Source organism: Grus americana, chromosome Z, assembly GCF_028858705.1.
Source record: "Grus americana isolate bGruAme1 chromosome Z, bGruAme1.mat, whole genome shotgun sequence".
Lineage (NCBI taxonomy): Eukaryota > Metazoa > Chordata > Aves > Gruiformes > Gruidae > Grus > Grus americana.
This window is the reverse complement of record NC_072891.1, coordinates 19262085-19281899: the sequence shown is the minus strand read 5'-3', so window position 1 is coordinate 19281899 and position 19815 is coordinate 19262085. Positions and strand designations below refer to the sequence as shown.

The 19815-nt window shown below is 40.7% G+C and overlaps 1 protein-coding gene across 1 annotated transcript in view; it reads right to left on the bottom strand.

Moving 5' to 3' along the window:
- The window catches only part of ITGA2 (integrin subunit alpha 2), a 77138-nt gene extending 69552 nt beyond the window's left edge, over positions 1–7586 (bottom strand). The window contains exon 1 of the mRNA XM_054810214.1: positions 7456–7586. Within this exon, the coding sequence (XP_054666189.1) occupies positions 7456–7492 (37 nt within the window). The 5' untranslated portion in view covers positions 7493–7586. The remainder of the gene's footprint in view (positions 1–7455) is intronic.
- Between the last annotated feature and the right edge of the window lie 12229 nt (positions 7587–19815).

The window sequence follows — 19815 nt, the reverse complement described above, 5'->3', positions numbered from 1 at the left end:
ATGAAGTATCAGGCCACTTTTTTTTTTTTTAAGGAAAGGTTACCTAAATTCTCATTTGAGAAATTTCAGCTAAATCTGAATTTAATATCTATAAATCAAATCAGTTTTATGTGCCTCTGAAGTATTGCACCTAGATATAACTGAGTTTTATTCTACACAGTAGGAATATTGGATTAAATTGCTCTCATGTACACTATTAGACCACTACTCTTAGGGTCTTATTAGAATTTACAATTAAGAAGGTAGAACGGGTGAAAAACTATTTAATAAAATGTTGTGCCTTTCTTCAGTTAGCAATTACCATTGTTCTCAAATAGAAAATGCAAATAAGGATACAGGCACAGGAACATTTGAGTCACGCACCCTCCACTGCAATGATATTTGGTAACCATCTAGGACCCACTATTTGCCCAGGGACAAGATATCCCACTTGCTTCTGCTTCAGACAGGTGTCTATCAAAGGGATTATTCTGTGTTTTACTTTCCTTATTGTAGCATGTTGCTATTAAGAAACCAGGCCACTGACTCTTGACACAAGTTGCCCTGATTTGGACACCTACTTAGACATTTACCTAACTAAGAGAACGGGACCAGCCAAGAGTAAATTTAAGCTTAAAGTCCAGTAATTTACTGATTTGTTGTTTTAGCAGATTATGTAATGAAGTAGAATTTCTTACCGGGTGTGCTTTCGCAGCTGAAGGGAGACATGAACACAACAGTCACAAGGACTGAGAAGTTATGAGAAGTGACTGCTGCGTACGTCAGAGAGGTAGACACCTGGTTAGCTAATCCAGCTGGTTACCTGCGGGCAGCTGCCTTACTCCAGGCAGCATAGAGCATGACACAAACACATCCCAAAAAACGTGCTGGGCTCACAGCTTTTCGTAACGGCATCCATCGCTGCACTCAGCTCATGTGAGCCAAGCACGGGTCGACTATTCCTCATTCGGGCAAGCCGATCTTGCAGTCAGCTGAGGTAGTTATTTACTGGGTAGTGCAGTGGGTCAGGCAGCCTGGGCATCTGCAGTCTTACCACTACATACAGCTTTGTGTCGCAGCCTGAACACAGCATCGGCTGCCGCCAGCTTTCTTGCTTAAGGGTCACGTGTATTTGAGATAGATAGCTAGACAGGCAGACAGATAAAAGGTAAAAACCTAATTCAATCTTTCCCCATCACCACCACCCCAAACTCTGTTATTTCCTCAGGTACTTCCACTGTGTGATACTCTGCCCTCCAGAAGTGTGTTGTTAAGAGTAATTTTCTAAAGAACAGACAATAAAGAAATCTTGAGGAAATAACCAACCGTATTAGCCAAGGAGATTTCTGTGGTTAAAAAAATATTGTGTATGTAGTAAAGGAAGAATGATGAACTTGGAAGCAGGATTCAAAGAGCAAAACAAATCGGTAATAAAGCAAGAGAGTTCCACTAGGTCTGTGCATAACTTCCAAGCCCTTCACCCCATCTACCAGTAATTTGAAAGGGACAAAAGAATCCGTGACATTCATCATGTGTGACATTCAACCATGCAGAAGCCATTCAGTTATACACAGAATGTCTTTGCTTGTCCTGCATTCAAAGAGTCTGTGTTGATCTCACTTCTTTGCCTATATAATTCCTCTTGTAAGTTCTGAATAATATGCAAGTCTCACTAGATTTTTTTAAAGAATATGCATCTCCAGGACAAAATAAAAGTTAGTCCTTTGAAGATCCTGAAATGCTATTCAGGGACTAATTCAAAGTAACAGTTATTAGTACTCAGAATATTGAGTTTATTTAGTAATTCAGAACTCCCAGCCTGATTTGGAAGCTATGGACACACTCACACAGCTTATGTTGACTCCACTAGATGCCTTAATATTCTGCACCTTGAGAAAGTGCATGCGTATCATACATTGCTTTACAGAGATACGCGCTCACACTCAGCTAACGTAGACAGAAGGTATCATTTATCCCATGTAATTCACATTAATTTATTTTTATTATCCTTTTATCAGTGCCTTGAGAGGACGTTCATATAACTATTCAGCGCAGATACATGTCAGTCTTTCACCTGAAGGTTTATAAATAAAAATCCTTCTCTGTTACCTTTAACAGAAATGAAAACCAAGGCTGAGACAATTCTCTGATGTCCTTGACTAATTTGAATGGGAACAGTACAGGCAATTTATTTACACAAAAAATAAACTTATCAGTTTTCTTTCTCTCGCTGTACAGTGTCTGAAATCCTAACACAGTGCAGTATCGCAGGGCCAGGGATTGCTATGTGAAAATGAAGTCCTAAACATTAAAACTGCTAATGGAAACATCCTAATCCAAGCAGATAACGTGTGTTGGTATGCAAGTGCATGGCTACGCCGATGAGAATCCAGCCTGTGTCCCGTCTGCATTTCGGCATGGTCACCATGGAAATGGGAACTCGCCTGCACAGAGCCTAACAAAGGGAACCTTTAAATGAAAATAACAACACTGGATAGATAGTGCCCGAGATTTCTCCTGGGGAAAATGACTTGCTTCACTCGTCTGAAGATGTAGAAACTCCCTTCTACTTGCATTAACCCTAAAGGAAAGTATTTTATGAACATTTAGCTGTTTCAACATTAAGCCATTACATTGGCAGTTCCAGTTATTAGCCCTCATGAAAATATATTACATGAAGTACATGCAAAATGCACTTTCCTTAATTCAAAATTAACAACAGTGAAGAAAGACCACAATGAATATTATTTATATAGTGGCTAAGAAACACAATAAAACCAAGGAGTATCGGTCCTCTTACTTCTTTGACTTCTTAAATGAAAATTCTCTGTCACTGAACCAAAAAAGCAAAGAGCAATTTCAAAAATTGTTCCAGAGCCAGACAGCACCCAGTTAAAACTTGTTGGTAAGGTCTCATGTTGACTTTGCCCAAATTATGCACAAATATTAACTGTTAATGTGTTTAGGAGTGTGATGGTAATACCCTGTATGCTTTCTAAAATAAACATCATTTGTACAAAATACAAGTCCTGTAATACAGTATGAATGAAGCCTCGCTTCAATGCGCAATGCTGTGAAAGGCAAAACTCCAAAAATAACACTCCTACTACCTGACAAATTCCCTTAAAGTAGGGAAAACTAGAAATAGTTTTAGTTTAAGAAAAGTTCATGTTTGGATCCTGCTTTCAAGCAATCTCCAGATTTTCGAGTGATTTTTAACATTACTCACAGATACAATAATAAAATAGCAAGGTAACAAAAGAAGAATACAAAGAGGGGGAAAGGCAGAAATTAAGATGAGTTGTACAGCTTTAAGTTGGTGTGCGCATGCATGTGTTTTACAATCATACACTGCATTTTCACCTGGACTTCTGGCTTCATTTATTGCACCAAATGTGCAATTTTTACTTGCTATTCAGTTATCAGTTTAGCCCTTGCTGTTCAGTACATGGCCTCGTACTTTTTATGTATAATATTTTAACCTACTGAATTAGCAGCTTCCTTGTGGATTCATCTCTACATATCTTGACCATAAGCATGTAAGTATTTGCAAATGACAGAGAATTTAATTTTCAACACTCAAGTGAAATATCATCCTTAGCTCCATTTAAAAAATAAATAAATAAAAATCAAAGTTAAAAGTACTTACTACTTTTGGATATCTAGTGATACATCTAAAACCTTATTTTTTCAGAATACTTAGCACATTCAAAATACAGTTTCCATTTACTTCATTCACAGCTGTGAATACACAGCAGCTTTGCATGTCAAGATGCACTTCAACAACCAGCCCAAGCCAGCTGAAGTGCTGGCTACCAGTGAAAGGGACTTTTCCAAATTCCCTCCCTCCTCTGGCCACGAGTTCTGCCTGTCCCCTATGCCAGCACTAGCACTCAAATAAATTGCTCAAGTGAACAGGATCAGTTTAACTCATCTCCAGAACCAACCTGGCTGAAAGAAGGGGAAAAAATTATTCAGACAAATGGGTCCCTGACCTGTTCCCCAGCCCAAGCCCCAGTGGTAGCACAGGGAAACTGGTGGGAACATGCAATCAGGAGTTGATGAAACGTCCTTGCAGCATCAGCCCCACATTCAGGTCAGCTTAACCAGATTGTCAAAACGCAGCTTCAGTTTTGAGAACCCCTGGCTGAGCAAAGAGAAAGAGAAGAACACAAAAGCTCCAACCACGTGTCAAAGATTTGATTTAAATGACTCGCCTAAAACTGCACTCGGCTTTTGTGACAAAAAAGGAGAGAAAGAATCCAGTTCTGCAAGGGGAAAAAAAAAATAATTCCTTTTTCACCCTACCTTTCTTCCTCATTCATAAAACACCTGATTTCAAAACTAAGCAAGGCAGGAGACTCAGCCTCTTCTCTGACCTCACTACCTTTCCCTGTCCACAGGCAGCGACTGATGCACAGAAGGGACAAATCCAGGTTGCTGACTTATTTCGGGCACTTTCTACCTTTTGCATGTTAAACTCTTATCACAACTTTCATCCCAGTTTAAACAAAACCGATCTGAAGAAAAAGACTATGTTACTGGGGTCCTCTCCTATCCCTCTATACAGCTCTACAGCCCATTGCCAACAAGGTCCCCAGGACAACAGGATGTTCTTCATCAGCAAGGGTCAGATATGTACCAAACAGAAAAGGGGTTACACTTGGAAATTCTCAATTCTATCCAAAGTTTCAGAGAATCCTCCCTTCCCAATTTCAGATAGGGCTCCTTCTTCCTCCAGACTGCCTGGTTCCTAGAGGGAGGCTTGAGGACTTGTGGTCCTCAAGTGGTACACCTGTGGCCCAAAGGCCTAATAACCCTTATTTAGCTGTGATTTTCCACTTCAGATTTAAATAGAGTGAGGGACGCGTGCTTCACAGAGTGGAGATTTTACGAATGTGCCAGAGTGATATCATTCACGTCCTGGGTTGTTGGAGGAAGGTTCGTGGTGTGCTTGAATGTGAAAGCCTGCTGAGACAGTATAGGTGAGGCCATGCTAAATTTGATTTCCTCCACTAGGCATGGTTCTCCAACACTGTCACTTGAGAATTTGTTCTGAAGTGAATTATTCTCATAAAAGGGAAGAACAAGCTGATTTCACCAGGAAATCAGCTAACAGCATGCAGTACGGACAATCAGCAGACCAGGACCCAGAAACAAACTGGAAAGCAGAGTGCCTCAAACAACAATGGAGACGGCTGTAAAAGTACCAGATAACATGAGAACACAAGAGAGTTTCTATGTTTGCAGGTGTAGATCTAGACGTCACACAAACACAGCTACACCCCACTACAGCTCTAATAGCAGAGGAAGTCTGAGAGAGCTCCACACCAAGGATGGACAGAATGTACTGTCAAGAATCAATGTAGAATCAAGCTGACAAAAACAGATTCCTTTCCAGAGCAATGCAGTTTTCCAAGGATTTGTTACTTGGCCAAATTTAGGTAGATATTCAAGATGATGCAAATAGCACCTTCCTGCCAAATTTCAAGTATCTCCTCTGAAACATGAGGGCACTCAAGCTTTCCAAAGAAAATGTTACCAGAATTGAGCCCAGGAAAGCTACTGTATTTTCCACTGGCCGCACTCTCAGAAAATGCTGGGCTATGTTGGCTCTGATTTTTAAGAACTGGCTAAGGAAAAAAAATAGATCCTTAAAATGTAAATTTAAAGAACCAGATGTGGCAAACCTATAAGCAGCTAACAGCAGGGTGTTACAACAGAAAACATCAGGCTTTGTTGTATAGGTTGCCCTAGTAAGTCCTTCACTTACTGTTACTCCTCTTAACATAATCTACTTAGGTATGCTATATACTTTTTGATCAACGAGTAATAAAGTTGATAGCAAACTCATTAAAATTGTAGTTCTATTGCATTTCTATTCCTTTGTTCTTGTATAATCTACAAAGTCTTAATGACTTTCCAAACACAAATGAATACACCAACAATGAATAACCCACACCTTTACTTTTGTGTTACTTTTAGTTGAATTTGTGGAGACACCATAAAGCAATACCTCTATGTGGTCCATTAGCTGACAATTCAGAAGTGACTATATTGACATAAAATCAAGTTTAAAATAAAGTTGGGAAGTTTTCCTGAAGTACTGACTAATGCAGCTTAGCTAGCCTGATTAAATTCAAGAACATCACCTTTGAAAGTAAAGCAGTTAATTAGAATTCAATCAATTTAAAAATGATTATGGGAAAGCTGCAACAGCACCACCACAGTGGGACTCCAAATCACTTGGGGAAAATGCTCCAGTCCTGAAATTTTCTTTTCCCTGCTACTTCTACAAGATGGAAAAGGCCTAAGAGAGTATTAACTCAGCAATTACATCCACTAACATCAAATGTCACACACATCTGAAATCAAAATTATGACAGCTATCAACTGTATAAAAGAAGACAAATCATGGATAGTGCCTGAACAAAGCAGACCAATCCCACTTCTGTCAGTCTCATTGTCAGGGGAATCGTCCTCTCACAATCAGTCCTTAACTTCTGCTTTCAGCACCACTCTACAAACCTTTGCAAGTCCTAAAACCCCATGAATTACAGGGGATTTTAACGTTTCTGGTGCACAGTGGCTGCAACCAGGAAAATAAAGGATGTGCAAAAGCACAGAGTGAATGTTTTGACCATTGATGCTTTTAAGAATTTTTCTTTTTAAAAAGTTACCAGGTTGTCTGTATACTGTATATCTTACCACAGGTTAATATTTTTGTATTTGATTTCATACCCTGCAGCCGCACATTCCAAGGCAGAGTTTGCTGTAGTTACTGAAAGAACAAGTTGGAACAGCTCATCAGTGAAAACTGATTTTTATGCTGCTTCTTCAGTAACTTGCTAATTAAGGGTTTGTGAGAATATACAGTAATACTAAAACTCTGAAAGTGCGTGGGAATTCGCTCATGGCATGTGAATATGATGGCTTATAGTTCCCAGGAAAATGTATGTAATGGTAATTTAGTCAGCCAAGAGAAGGAGATGGTTCAAGTTTCCCTGTCCTTTTCCAAGGAGCGACATCTGCCCAACAGGGTAGGAACAGACCTAGACGACTCTTGCAAATTAGGAACAGCATTCACAATTATGAATATCATCTTCCCTTTTAAAAAGGCGTAATCGCCACATAACCATAAATTCACACATCAAACTGCACCGATTCCCTCTCCCTCAGCACGCACACGCTCCATTTTATGGAAAGGCGAACTCCACGCCAATCCACGAGTTTGGGGGTTAACCTGCTTTAAAAACGCCACCGACACCCCGCACTGCACACGGGGCCGCAGCCACACACACAGAGTCCGGCCCAGAGGCACTCACCGCCCGGCGCTGCCCCGTCCCCAGCGCACCCCGCTCCGCACCGGCTGCGGCCGCGGGGAGACCTTCCTTCCCGGTGCGGGGAGACAGACAGACCTTCCCGGTGCGGGGAGACAGACAGACAGACCTTCCCGGTGCGGGGAGACAGACCTACCCAGAGCGAGGAGCAGCAGCGGCAGCGCGGAGCCCATGGTGCGGTGCGGAAGTCGGGCCGGTCCCGCTCCCAAGCTGGCCGCTTCCCAGCGCGGCACTGAGCGCCACCTGCTCCTCGCCGCCCCGAAATACCCCTCCTCCTTCTCCTCCTCCTCCTCTTCCTCTTCTTCCTCCTCCTCCACGCCCCCTGCGCTGCGGGCGCGGAGCGGTCAGAGGCAGCTCCCGCCCCCCGCCCCCGCGGTGCTCGCCGGCGGGGTCCCGGCGGTCCCCGGCAGACTCTGCGGCCGGGTTGTCCCCCTCGGTTCTCCCCCCGTTTCAGTCCCTAGAGGAGACACCCGCGCCCGCCTCGGCTGGCGCTGCCCGGGGCTGCGTGCCCGCTCCCCGGCGCTGCGCTGGAAGGAGGTCTGCGGAGCCTGAGCCCGGGGTACCCTGAGACAACGGTTTGGAGGGGTGGGGATGCCTCTTTTCCAGTTTTGGAAAAGAGTGCAATCGTGGTAAAAGGCGGATTTATGTAACAGCCTAGAGTGGCTGTCTTCCTCGAGTATTAAATTGAACATTTAATGACATTAAGTCTGTATCTTCTCCTTTAAATAATATTCCTGCAGAATATGCCCTCAGCCACACAACTGATCCGAAGTTGGCAATGAGGTGAGAATGTATTTATTGCTTACACAAAATACTGCCTATGTTGGCTTAGGTGCCAGGCCAATATCCAGGGAGACGATGTGAATCAAAGCCAGTAAGAAGACAGAGGTGAGGATTTCAACTCACAAAGAAATCAGGAAGAAGTGCAAAGAGCAGGGTACCCGTGTGCTGTGCAGCTTTCAGCCTATCTAGCCTTGTCAGCACTGTTTGAATACTGTATATTCAGAGTACTTGAGAAACATTCATTTTCTCCATCCCACAGTTCTGGTAAATATCAGAATCTGTGGTGCCCCCTTTTCATATTGGGTGTATTCTATTGTGTAAAAATTATTTCTGCTGAATAATTTTGAACTTCTTGGTATTAACATTGTGTAATGAAAAAGACAGTTTGCTTGGAAAATTGAAATAGAAATGCTTCCTTCCTTCCCCCTTCTCAGCATCTAGGTTATGGTCCTTAGGCGTGACACAGACAATAGCTTTTATTTCAGGGGTGCTATAAAAGTACATGTGTTCTCTTAGTTTCTTATTTCTTTTTAACATTCTGAATCTGAATTGTAAGTTAAAATGAAGAAGCTTGTCAACAGGTGGGACTGTTCAACAGGTATTTATTTGGACATTAGTCCTTTATGGATATAGTGTAATTCAGGAAGTTCTGCCAGGACATTAAAGTCATTGATGGAAGTACAGCAGGGATCTGTCCCTGTATAACTCACATCATTGATTTATTTCATATATTTACTCTTTTAGGACATGCAAGCATGTTACTCATCCTTGCACATGAACTCACTGTTACACATGAACCTTGCACATGGACTCACTGTGAGCACTTCCCACCGTCTCTTCTGAACTCTGAAGCCCTTTTCTAACACTAACAGAAATGACTCATGTCTTAGAGCAGTTCCTGGGTTTCCTCTTTGCGGTGTCACAGAAGCCTGGCAAACAGATGCTTCAAGGTGCAGATACCTGAGGCAGAAGCATCAGCTTCAGTACCAAGTGCAACCCAGGGATTGCAGGCAAGTTGTGATCTGGAGAGCAGCTCTAGCCACTTCTCTTCCCATCTGCGCTGAGCGTATAAATATTTGTGCAGCTCTGGGACGAGGAGAAAAATCTGTAGTTCAACAAGGAAGAAGAAGAACAGTAATTAATAGATACTAATGAAAGGACAATAAGAAAAAAATCCACAGCATAGAGAAAAATGGTTTCTTAACAGATGAAATAAACCTAGAATCCCCCTCTGCCCCACCCTAAAATAACCTCCACAGACTAAGATGTCTCAGTTTCCTAAGAAACAATGTCTTTGATTCAGTTACATCATTCTAATTATAAATATACCCTAAGGATACGAAACTGTCTTCCTCAGCCAGACACAATGTTGAAAAATAGTTTCTCACACACAAAGGCTGTCTCCCAGGGTGTTTCTTCTCAGACCAACATTTGTCTGTATCTACAAAGAATAGGTCATAGGAGAATAAATACTGTGTGAATTATTGTATTCTTTAGTAGTATTCCCTTAGATGAATACTTCTGTTTTAAATAGATTAAAAGGCATTTGATAGCAACCCTTTCATATAATGCTGAGATACATGTAATTCATATTACAGAAAACCAGATTTTCTATATTGTGTAGTATTTCACGTTTTTGACTCTTTTCAGCTACTTTATACATTTTATACTTATACCGAAAAATTATTCCTTATTATAGTTCACCCACACTGATAAAAATAATCATCCAGAGAACAGTTTGGTTAGTGCTTTTTATCTTTGCAATTTGAAATGGGACAGATATACACCCTGTGCTGCACATATCTTTGTTGTTTAATGATGTGTTTTATACCACCCTGTTGTGTCTGCTTGTCAGGGACACTTGCCAAAAACACCATGTCTGCTTAAGCCGGTTTGCAAAGTTTCAAGCTTGGTTCTATGCAAATATGGATTACTTGAACGTTAGAAGAAACTATTTTGTTGGCAAGTGCCAAAAGAACTTTCTTCTTCATGGTGAGGGCTGTGGGAAGCAAGTAGTTAGATAAGTTCCATTACAAAAAGATTACTATAATTTTTGCATTTTCAAGAAAAATTAAATGTTGCAGAGGGAAGATACTGAGCAAATATTTGATATTTAAAAGATATTTTGGTGAACACCTACTTAAAAATCAGTTTCATTGTGGGATTTTACAACTAATGTGTGTTATCCTAGCTTTTTAATGTGATGACAAAATGTACAATTAATGCCAATCTTCTCAGAAAAACATTCAGATATTTCCATTTTTGTCATCTACGAGGAGTGGCCACAGACTCACGGTTTCTGTGGTATGCAAAACTGAGGAGTTTTTTGTTAATATGTTTCGGGGAGGAGCTCTTGCAAAGGTGATGTGATTTGCACACAGGGAGGCCAAGGTGTATGGCTCCAGGTCACTCCTTTGATATGATTTGTCCGAAGATGTTAAAGGGATGGGCTATCAAGCGTCAGTTATTATTTTTGGCAGACACATGATGTCTGTAAACCAATGTTATGTTAAGGGCTGCACTGAATGAAAAAAAAATAAGATACCAAAAAAAAATAAAATCTAAAAAGGAAATGTTAAAATTAGCTGTGCGGATGTAGGTTAGACATTAGTAATAATTCAGTTTTGGTGTTAAACTGGAAAAGGTAAAAAATACACAAATGAGATTTTAGCGATTATTTAGGCAGTGAGTAGAAAACAGCTATGCTACTGTCCAAAACACACATTTTTAACACTTTGTGCAAGTTTGGTTCAGTGATCTCAAAATGCTACAGCAGAACTAGAAAAAAGTTGAGACAGAATAAGGAAAGTGGGGAATGACCTCAATGCAAAGGCTAACCAAGTATATTAGGACTCTTTGTTCTGGAAAAGAGATGCCTTTAAAAGGAAATGGTAAATATATACTAGAAGGGGCATGGATCAGGCCGATGGGGTCAGTTGTACTTGGTCTTTTACAATACATGAGTGAGCGATCTGATGAAGCTGCCACCTAGCAAGATCAGCACAAACAGAAGATGATTCTTCTCCCAGGGTGCATGCAGGTGCAGACCGCAGTGCCGCAGGGGGCAGATATTTAGAGCTAACTTGGGTTCCCAGTCAAGGTCAGGGAAGAGAAATGTGCCAAGGATTGCTAAACACATTGAAACCTTCCCAGCCTATGAAGACCTTGAGCTGCAAAAAGGCTGGAGGCTGGAAGAGTCCTTGTGGGAAGCTGGTCGCCTGCATGCTTTGGTCTTACGCTTTCCCCTTGGTATCTGCTTTGGCTGACATGAGACACGACTTGGTACTGCATAGACCTTTGTTCTGATCCAATATTGATTCTTTTATGTGTTTCTGCTGTTGGGCCAATTCATAGTTTTCTATTCAATTGATTTAATTATAATGAATAATCAGGAAGAGAGACTTCTGGTATGTATAAGGATTAGTTATTTTTAGTATTTAGCTCATTCCATGATTTAATTCCAAGCCATTATTGAGAATATCATGGCTGATTGAAAGCTGGAGAGGGACTGTTTACAAGGGCATGGAGTGATAGGACAAGGGGCTTTAAAGTGAAGGAAGATAGATTTAGATTAGATATAAGGAAGAAATTCTTTACTGTGAGGGTGGTGAGGCACTGGAACAGGTTGCCCAGAAAAGCTGTGGAGGCCCCATCCCTGGAAGTGTTCAAGGCCAGGTTGGATGAGGCTTTGGGCAACGTGGTCTAGTGGAGGGTGTCCCTGCCCGCAGCAGGGGGGTTGGAACTAGATGATCTTTGAGGTCCCTTCCAACCCAAACCATTCTGTGATTCTATGATTTGATTTTAATAGATATATTTCTGTATTCTTAATATTGTATCATTAACAAGATAGTTGCTTTCCTCTAATGGAAATCTGCATAGAGAGCAGAAGATTGGTGACAGTTGAAAATATCCTGTAGTCTCACTTCCCTTTGAAAGCCTCTGCATGCAAAGGGTGGACAGCTAATTCAGGCAGCAAGACTCCCTCTGTGTAGTTTTCAGAAATATTTACGCTGCTGATTGAAGGGAAAAGCAGCCATGTAGTTCAGGAGGACTGGTGTGTCAGACACCCAAAGTAGTATGTAATGTCTAAAGCGATACGTCAAGACCCCTCCATGGACACACACACATGCACATCCTGTATGAGGCAAACTGAGCCCCATGTTTAGTGCCTGTTCCTGAGCTTTGTGTTTGCAGTTGAAAAGTCATAAGGTACAGCAGTTAATGCCTGCCATAAGTGACGTATTCATTCTGTCTCACTTTTGGTTGTGCTTTTAAACTAAGGTAAGTCTGGATTCAGTCTCCTCTTTGCATGGCTGTGCAGTCCCAAGTCCACCTCGTGGCACTAGCGCTTATGCCAGGGCATAAGGAGTCAGGCAGGGGGTTGGTGTGGCTGAAAACTAACACAGAGAGACCCAAAGGAAGTTGCAGATGGGTTACAAAAGCAGGCAAAAGGCTTAAATCAGTTTAAAATCCATGGAGTTGCCTCCTGTAGCTCCCCATGCATCTCAAACCCTCTAGGAATCATCCAAATCCACTTTGGGAAGCTGATTTTCTCACACAGTGATCAAGAGTAACCTACCTTGTTACACAATCCATCACAGAGTAAAAATTTTAAAGTAAGTAATCTGGTTTTGACAAAAACTATTAAAAATGAAGAGAAGGCTAACAGAGATGACAAAGACTCAACATAGACCATGGCAAAATGTTTGAAAGTCTGGCTGGGTCAGCATGCACTTGATTTCTTATGCAGGTAATACAAACCTTGGAGAGACTAAACCAGGATTGAATATTGAAGAAGTCAGGATTTTAGGGAGAAAACACAGAAATTGTAGGTAGTTTAATACTCCTTTTCACTACAGGTAAAAACAAGTATACCAGTGTTTTGATCTGAAGAGCAGTCCTGCAGGAACAATATTAATGTCCTTTGAAAAATAAATGTGAATAAGACAGGATTCAAAGTAAAACCCTCAAAAATCATACAGTGCGTGTGTCACGTCCTCAGCAACAGCTGTATCGCTCTCCAGTCCTGCTCCTGATGCACAGCCCTGCTTCCTACTCTAGATGTACCAGCACACATTTAATATTATATGCTGGTTTGACCGAACTATGTCCTGCATAGCACAGAGTATATACTTTTTTTTACCAATTTTTTTTTCCAGGTGAGCAAGGCTTGTGCCTGTCATAGGGAAGTTATATTAATGGGAAATAAGGTAGCCAGTGAATAAATGTTCCCACTCACCAGTCATCCCCAAAAGTGAGGCCCCCTATACAGGACCCTGCTAATGCAGCCTACGTAATTTCCTGCTCTCTAGAGCAGCCAGTGTGCTCCTCCAGCAACTTCAGCCCATTTACAAAAGCATTGACCTTGTTACAGCTCCAATAACCACTTCAAATCATAAAAATAGTGGGTATCTTGTAAATATTTCTCAGACAGGAGTTATAAGTACTTGATGAGAAGATGAGAACCTCTATCTTCTCAGATATGCCTTTATTTACATTTTTGACCATTTTTATTTTGAAAACAGTAGTTGTTTCCTGGTTTGTGGAATTAAGACCTATCTGTTCTTGCTTATTATTTGCCCATCACAAAAAATTGCACGATTGTTTGGTAGGCATTTTTAGCAAATCTGACTCCCTTAAAAACTCCCACTGGATCACATATTAATTTTAAATTCATTAGGTGAGATGATGAATTTAAGTCTTTATGCATTGGTTTGTTGTTGGGGGTTGTTTGTTTGTTTGTTTTTCTTACACTGTTTGCAGCTTAAATGTGTTAAGCTAATAAAAAATAATACCGAATATAAAAAAAGTACATAACTGCTGAATTGGACCTATTCTCAACTGATCATTCTCTAAATTATCTACTATTAGCTTCTAAACCTTGAATTAAAGATGAAATATCAGACAGGTAGGTGGGGGGATAAAATGTGGTAATGGGATCGAGTGTTGTCCAGTTGACCAGATGCACAAACGTATTCCTTGTCAAATTGCAGAAATCTTACCCATTCAATAAGAAAAATTCTCTTGGGGGAGCAAACAGTCTAGCCCTCAATAACTGGAATGAAACCTGAAGGTGCTTTGCATGAAGCAATGAACTATGTTGTAGCAGTATCTTATAAAATACATATTGGTCTTTCTTTAAATATATTTGCTAATTGCTGTTTGCTAAGAGCTATACATATCTTTCCAACTAGTGGAAATTCATGACATAAAGGAGGCCCAGAGACTGTGAATTATTTTTGGCAGATCCCTCAAATAAATGGCAAAAAAGCAACACGGTAGTTTTTGAGGTTCCTGAGAGTCTCAAACCCTACAACACCAATACCACCAGAACTTTTTTTTCCAGGCTAGCAGGGTAGTGGGAAATTTCAGCTGAACTCTGGAAGTTTTGAGATGTAATAGCATCTGTTGTGGCATAGTGTAAAATGACTGAGGCCAGAGTAATAGGCTTGTGTCAGTGAGATTTTATAAGTTGTCAAACAAGAAAGTGAGGTATTAATGGCTATTAATTTGGGCCATGAGTTGAGAATACTCAGCAAGGTTTGTGTATACAAATCCCCAATAGGAAATAAAATTATTTACTTTTCTCGAACTGTGTCTACTGTCACAAAATTGCAAAACTTCAAATGCTTTTTAGGGAAAACTGAGGACATCCTCTGTTTTTCATCTTATCCTCCCTGATAAGATGAAAAGGCTCTGTAATGGACGATGATGTGAAGGAACTTTCACTAGAGAGATCAATTCTAGTCCATTACCCCAGGAGTAAGAACAATGGAACCCTTAACATAAATAAACCTTATGGACCACATGTAATACTGAACCAGATAGGTGAAACTTTGCAATAAATATTAACTTCCAGAACCAAATCAAGCTGAACCATAACTGAGAAGTGGGATTTCACCATGGCCACCATTGAAAGTGAACAGAGAGTGGGGAAAGAGGATGGACAAAGTGCGCCAAGACAACTGGCCCGCTAGATCTAAATGTGCAATCCACTTTGAATACTTCTGCTCCCTATCCCATTTCCTTGAAAATCCATAGGAGGTGAAACATTCAGTGAGACCTTGAGGAATGTCTGTCCTTTCTGAGAAGACTTACAACACTGAGAGAAGAAGGGCAGAAGGGTAAGTGTATGAGAGAAGAAAAGCAGTAAAGGAGCACTATGTCTCACTCTAGTAGAGTCAGAAGAAAAATCTGTCTGAGGGTCTTTTACTCACCTTGGTTTTGTTTTTTTTTTTGACTGAATGAGCTAAGTCCAACATCTCTGGGGTGCCAGCCCTCAGTCTTTGTCATTAAAACATGATTGCATTGAGGATATCATCTGCTTCTTTAAACAGAATCCAGTTGTGCTGTCTAAACTGTGGTATCAGCCAGTCGTTACTAAAAGTTCATCAGTGGTTTAATCTTCATCACTCTTCATTCTTAACCACACCCACTGCTTGAACTGCTATTGCCTTTGAACTGTGAAGTGTTAGGGCTATTTCTGCTAAATGCGATGAATTATAATCCAGTTTTGTGCAAATGATACATAATATTACATTTGCTGTGAGAAAGTGATTCTAGTTCTTTTTTAATTCTATTGAAAAACAATTAAAAACAAACAAACAAAAAAATAAGCGTGTCTTTTATTTTCACTTAAATACTCCCATGGAAAACGTCCAGCAAACTCTCATGATCAGATATATACAGAGTAGGACATTTTGTAAGCACTCCTCTATGACTAGACAGGATGTTGCTGCTAGAGAATTGTGATTCACTATCAAAGTAGTCTCTGATGAGATAACAGTTAAGTAATTACATTGGTTTAAATGTTTTCTAAAAGTTAACTGTGATATAAAAGGTGTAAACTTTGTCTTCTAGGAAATTGTGATACAAATGTTTATTAGCCTTTAAGAAAGATGATGTGAATCATTTACAACTACACAAGACAGACTGTTTGGGTCACAGCAGTAAGTTGTACAGAAAAATCTCTGGATAGGTAGAACAATTAGATGAATGAATGTGTCTTCAACTTTTATGTATATAATATAATGGAAGCAAATTTGTGTCAGGAAGTCATATGGTCCTCTGAAAAGCTTTCGAATGCAGCTGTAAGTTCAGAATCTATACAATGGCAATATATTTTTGACAGGTTGACTACTTTCAAGCTTTCCTTAATATGCTGAGCAAGAATGCTTATTTCTACAATACCTTTCTATTGACAGGTAGGTGGATTTGGTTTTAGGTACCAACATGCCTTTATATTATGCAAGGTCCTGCATGTGGGTCAGGGCAATCCCAAGCACAACTACAGGTTGGGTGGAGAATGGATTGAAAGCAGCCCTGAGGAGAAGGACTTGGGGGTATTGATTGATAAAAAGCTCAACATGGGCTGGCAGTGTGCGCTTGCAGCCCAGAAAGCCAACCATGTCCTGGGCTGCATCAAAAGCAGCGTGACCAGCAGGTTGAGGGAGGTGATCCTGCCCCTCTACTCCACTCTTGTGAGACCCCACCTGGAGTACTGCGTCCAGCTCTGGGGGCCCCAGTACAGCAGAGACATGGAGCTGTTGGACCAAGTCCAGAGGAGGGCCACAGAGATGATCAGAGGGCTGGAGCACCTCTCCTGTGAGGACAGGCTGAGAGAGTTGGGATTGTTCAGCCTGGAGAAGAGAAGGCTCCGGGGAGATCTAATTGCGGCCTTCCAGTACCTGAAGGGGCCTGCAGGAAAGATGGTGAGGGACTGTTTATCAGGGAGTGTAGTGACAGGACAAGGGGTGATGGGTTTAACCTGAAGGAGGGTTGATTTAGATTAGATATTAGGAAGAAATTCTTTACTGTGAGGGTGGTGAGGCACTGGAACAGATTGCCCAAAGAGGTTGTGGATGCCCCATCCCTGGAAGTGTTCAAGGCCAGGTTGGATGGGGCTTTGGGCAACGTGGTCTAGTGGATGGGTCCCTGCCCGCAGCAGGGGAGTTGGAACTACATGGTCTTTGAGGTCCCTTCCAACCCAAACCGTTCTATGGTTCTATGATTCTATTATATATCAATGAAAAGCGAACTACAAAGGAGGCTTGTTAGACTCTTTTAATATTTTTTTTTAATCAATAAAACACATGGAATAATTCTACAGGAAAAAAGAAAATGCTGTTCAGAATATTGTGATTTTCTTAAAAAGGATGCAAATCCCCTCTTATTCCTGTTAAGTGGTATAATTAACAATGGTACATTCTGGCTCTCTTGCTCTGCTTTTATTTTTGAATGAGATTGTTACCTATACAACAGTTAATTCAAGAAATTAAAACATTTACACTATGTGGAATTCATTAGATGAGCATGACCCGAACTCCAGCCTCTCGGTGCCAAGTGAGATGAAAACCCTTGGCTCCAGTTGCAGGTGTATTCCCCTGACTCAAGCTCCACAGAAGAGCAACATCATGATCAAAATGGCTCAGCACAGGAGATGTACTAATGGGCTCAGGTAAGGGTCAGGATAGGTGGGTTGTGTCTGCAGCAAGGGCTCTTAATACAGACCGGGAGTGATACCAGACAAGCACAGGAACATAAGCAGCAGCTCAGGGAGATTGCTCTAATGTAGATGTTGTTTTTCTAAGTCTTCTGAAATTACATATGGGATCAACAACCTCTAGAACAGCCTCAAATTGAAGCAGAAGCGATGGTTCAAAGGTCTTGCTCCTTTCCAGAGAAGTTCTATGCTATGAAACATAGCTTTCCTATTCCCTCTAAGATTAGCTACTTCAGTGCTGGTTAGGAACTGAGCTGGGCCAGACTACCTGTGTTGCTTAAGCTCTGGTTATACACCCAATTTATTATTATTATTTTTTTTACAGGCTTTTAATTGAATGAAAAAAATGTTTAGCTTGTTAGTTATTAGAATCATATTACAACCCTAATATGTCTTTTTATTGGAACAAAACAGATTACATGCTGTTCTGATATTTTTTGTGCCTGCCAAATTTCAGTGAGATGTTCCTGATGTTTGCAATATTGCTTTCAGTAGGCTTTTCTGTTGTCTGTAATGAAAAGCAGTAAAATACTGCTCTTACAGTGCAGTGTGGAAAGGGTCTTACAGATAAAAATAGTGATTTTACTAATTTAGCCTGTGTAAGAATAATGTGCTACAGTGCTATCCCCTTTACATACTTATATTATAAATAGATATTATAATTGAAAATCTGATAATAGGACAAACGTGAAAAGGGAGAAAGCATTGTGACAAAGAGGAAAGCAGTGTGGTTATATGAAGCTTATTACTGTTTTTACAGTGCAAAGCAAGTCTAAAAAAGAATGGAACACTGATCTCAAACATACTTTGCATTGATAAAATACATATTTTTGCATAGTCTTTATCTAGGGAAATAGACATATTTTTTCAGTTAGGCTGATGCTTTAAAATAAGACATCAAATATCAATAGAAAAGTAAAAAGCTCTGGTTAACAGCTTATAATAACTAAAAATTGAAACACTTAGACAAAATAAAAGTATGCTGCATAAAAATGATGCGTGGCTTGCACAACTTGTGAGTAATTTTACGAAGCCAGGAAAAATGACCTCATGGTTAACAAACTGGCTGAATAATAATAAATATAAGTACTTCCTCTGCTACCACAGACTTTCTACGTGTGCATTGGTGAGTCACAATTCCTTCATAATTCTGTTCCTTTACAAAACCGTAATAGGATATAGCACTGCTATGCCTTAACAGAGATACTATAAGGAAAAAATGTTTATAATGCTGAGGCATTCAGATGCTACTGTGACAAACGCCATTTAAATCTTTCAAACAAATTAGCAAAATCATACATTTTCTTAAAATAAAACCTGCATCTCACATGGAACTGAAAACACCTCTGCGAATATTATCTTCACTGTTCAACAAATGGATCTCTGCCTTCCTTCGAGGACTAATTAACTCGCACGATGAACGAAGCAGGGATTCTATTCACAACTCCTCTATGTCATTTTTTCGCTTCCCTTCAAGTCTTTCTTCCGTGCTCAGAACCAGAGCTACTCACCCCGTGCCCCTTTGGATAGGGTGCACTTTTGGGTGCGCAGGCGAGCACCACAAGCCAGCCGAGTGACTCGGTGGCTCTCCCAGGCTCCGCAGAGCGCTGCCACCCACTGCGTTCCCACGCAGGGCTTTGCCCTCTCCGCTGAGTCACGCTGCTACCTTCAGCAGACTGTCGTTGGGAAATAACCACCTTTCCCACAGACACAAGGAGAAATTGCAAACACTTTCAAACTTAATCCTACTGGCTGTCTTTCCCAGTAACTACTCTCTGATTTAGGAGCTAAATAGAAGGGACTTACGAGTGACAGCATGTTTCCAACAATAAAGCACCTTCTGGCATGCTTCCACAGTTGTTTATACTTCCTGCTGCTTTCTAAGCTATTACTATAAAATCAGTGCTAAGTTAATACCTTTTGGAAAACGGCAGTGGTCTTTTGTTGGGGTTTTTGGGGGGGGGTTTATTTTTTGTTTGTTTGGGTTTTTTTTGGTTTGGTTTCGTTTTTTTTTCATTTCAGAGACATTTGTACCAAGAGGAGGAACAAATTATCCTGGCTTCCTTGGCAAGGCAAAGGCATTTGTGCAAACAAGTATGTCTTACAGAAGTGCTCCTCAACATTTTCTGATCTGTTGGCAATCAATATCGAGACATCTCATGCTGAGGCAACATTGCAATTTGCGTGCATGCCGCCATTTTCTTCTGTTAA